The sequence below is a fragment of the Drosophila persimilis genome, unplaced genomic scaffold, assembly GCF_003286085.1.
Source record: "Drosophila persimilis strain 14011-0111.01,24,50 unplaced genomic scaffold, DperRS2 tig00000124-arrow-pilon, whole genome shotgun sequence".
In the NCBI taxonomy this organism is placed as follows: domain Eukaryota; kingdom Metazoa; phylum Arthropoda; class Insecta; order Diptera; family Drosophilidae; genus Drosophila; species Drosophila persimilis.
The window spans coordinates 3,174,777-3,176,594 of NW_020825294.1; the positions used below are offsets into that span (position 1 = coordinate 3,174,777).

Genomic DNA, 1,818 nt, shown 5'->3' on the forward strand with positions numbered 1-1,818 from the left:
GCGTAAGGTTTTAATAAGTGATTAAATACACAACTGAAATTGAGCGTCGTTCCGCGTCTTGTTCCGCAACTGGACTGAAATTCTCGCCGATCTGCTTCGTGCTCTCAATAATTTGCACTCGCTATTTCTTGCTTTGCGCTCTCCTCTTGTCGTTGTGAGCTCGCTGGGAGCGAATATTAATCTATTTCTGGAAACTGATATGAAATACATACATATATTGCATACAGCGTTAAAGTGCATGGTGCAAAAATAGGGGGAATTCCCTTTATTTATTACAAAAAATATAATATATTTTATAATTTTGGTTTGCGATGATCGCATTCATGCCGTTATTTCGCCACGCAAATTCATCTTCATCAGCTACAAAAACAAATTTTATTATATTATGTGAATTGCTTTCATTTGCAGTTTACCTCAATCTTATTATGGTGCGGTAAATCAGTGCCCAGGACATAGGCTAGCTTGGTATACGCTGCCTCAGAAGTCATGTCCGATCCAGATAAAACGCCCAAATCGCTAAGCACTGCTCCAGCATCGTAGATTGCGGCTACGGAGCCGGCCAGGCACTGAGTGCAGTTGACGATGATAACTCCGCGATTAACGGCACTCCGTAGAAGAGAAGTTATCTCGGTCCAGTTTGAGGGTATATTACCAGAGCCATAGGACTCCAGGACAACTCCCATAATGGGCTCCGCCAGAGCCGATCGAATCAAATCCAGTGACATATCCGGAGTTATTCTCAAGGAGGCCACATTCATCTGAAATTCGCCTGTCACAGCGAGTGGCCTAGCTCCGGGCCCTGGGCGTACCAGGAAATTATTTATAATTATGTCACCTTCAAACGTGCCCAGCAGTGGAGCGTTGGGAGAATCAAAAGCATCCAGAGAGTTGCAATTGACCTTGACCGTTCGATTGCCACGAAGCAGCTTGTTGGCGAAGACCACGCACACTTCCGGTATTTTATAGCAGCCGGATATGATCAGGGACGAGACGAAGTTGTTCCTGCCATCGGTGCGTGTTTCGTAGATGGGTATCATTGACCCGGTAACGACCACCGGCTTATCCAAATTTTCTAGGAAAAACGACAGGGCAGAGGAGGTGTACGCCAGCGTATCGGTGCCATGGAGTACAACGAACCCATCGAACAAATCGTACGTCCTCTGGAGTTAGCGATTTCTGTGAGATGCATATATGTATTTCATTTAAATTTATTTGTAATACATACACCAATATCTTGGGCTATGCGTTTCCAATCTTTTCCGGCCATATTACTGGAGTCCAGCAATGGATCGTACTCTATGAATTGGTAGATAACCCGTACTGACTGATCTTTTACCAGGGGCAGCGCCAGGAAGCCGTCTGGGACCTGCAGGCTGGGGTCATGCAGACTGACATCCTTCCGGATGAACCTTTCAAAAGCTTTCGGTTCTGGCACTAATACTAAAAGATTCAAAAACACAACACTGAACTGGATACGGATAGCTATCCGTATGCACTTGGAGGCCTCTTACCACCATTGTCGTTGGGAGTCATCCCAATGGTGCCACCAGTATAGATGACAAGGACTCTTTTAAAATTTAGACACTTCGACATTTGTACCGATCAGAAAGCGTTGCAAACAAGCACTGAACCTATGTATCTTTTCAACCTAATAGACCTGCTACCCATAAAATACAAAAAATACAAAATTCTGTACTTCTGTAATCGTTCTGGGGTATTGATCGTTGTATGAACTGGCACATCTATATACTGTATGATTAGTGGTATAACCAAGAGATTTCTTGCTTTCTACTCGCACACGCACACAGAAACGAGCAT

At 44.2% G+C, this 1,818-nt stretch overlaps 1 protein-coding gene across 1 annotated transcript; it reads right to left on the reverse strand.

Annotated features, from left to right (window-relative positions):
- Positions 1–235: 235 nt before the first annotated feature.
- LOC6593578 (L-asparaginase) lies at positions 236–1,606 on the reverse strand. Its single transcript, XM_002018833.2, has 4 exons — positions 1,512–1,606; positions 1,226–1,440; positions 414–1,160; positions 236–360 (listed from the first exon to the last, which is right to left on the reverse strand). The coding sequence occupies exons 1-4, from the start codon at positions 1,591–1,593 to the stop codon at positions 322–324; spliced, it is 1,083 nt and encodes a 360-aa protein (XP_002018869.1). The 5' UTR covers positions 1,594–1,606; the 3' UTR covers positions 236–321.
- Positions 1,607–1,818: the final 212 nt, after the last annotated feature.

Excerpts from the sequence above, each read along its gene's own strand:
- LOC6593578 (XM_002018833.2), bottom strand. The coding sequence starts at position 1,593 with ATGTCGAAGTGTCTAAATTTTAAAAGAGTCCTTGTCATCTATACTGGT. Across the intron at positions 1,441-1,511 it reads GACTCCCAACGACAATGGTG|TATTAGTGCCAGAACCGAAA; the intron begins GTAAGAGGCCTC and ends TGAATCTTTTAG. Across the intron at positions 361-413 it reads CGCACCATAATAAGATTGAG|CTGATGAAGATGAATTTGCG; the intron begins GTAAACTGCAAA and ends TTGTTTTTGTAG.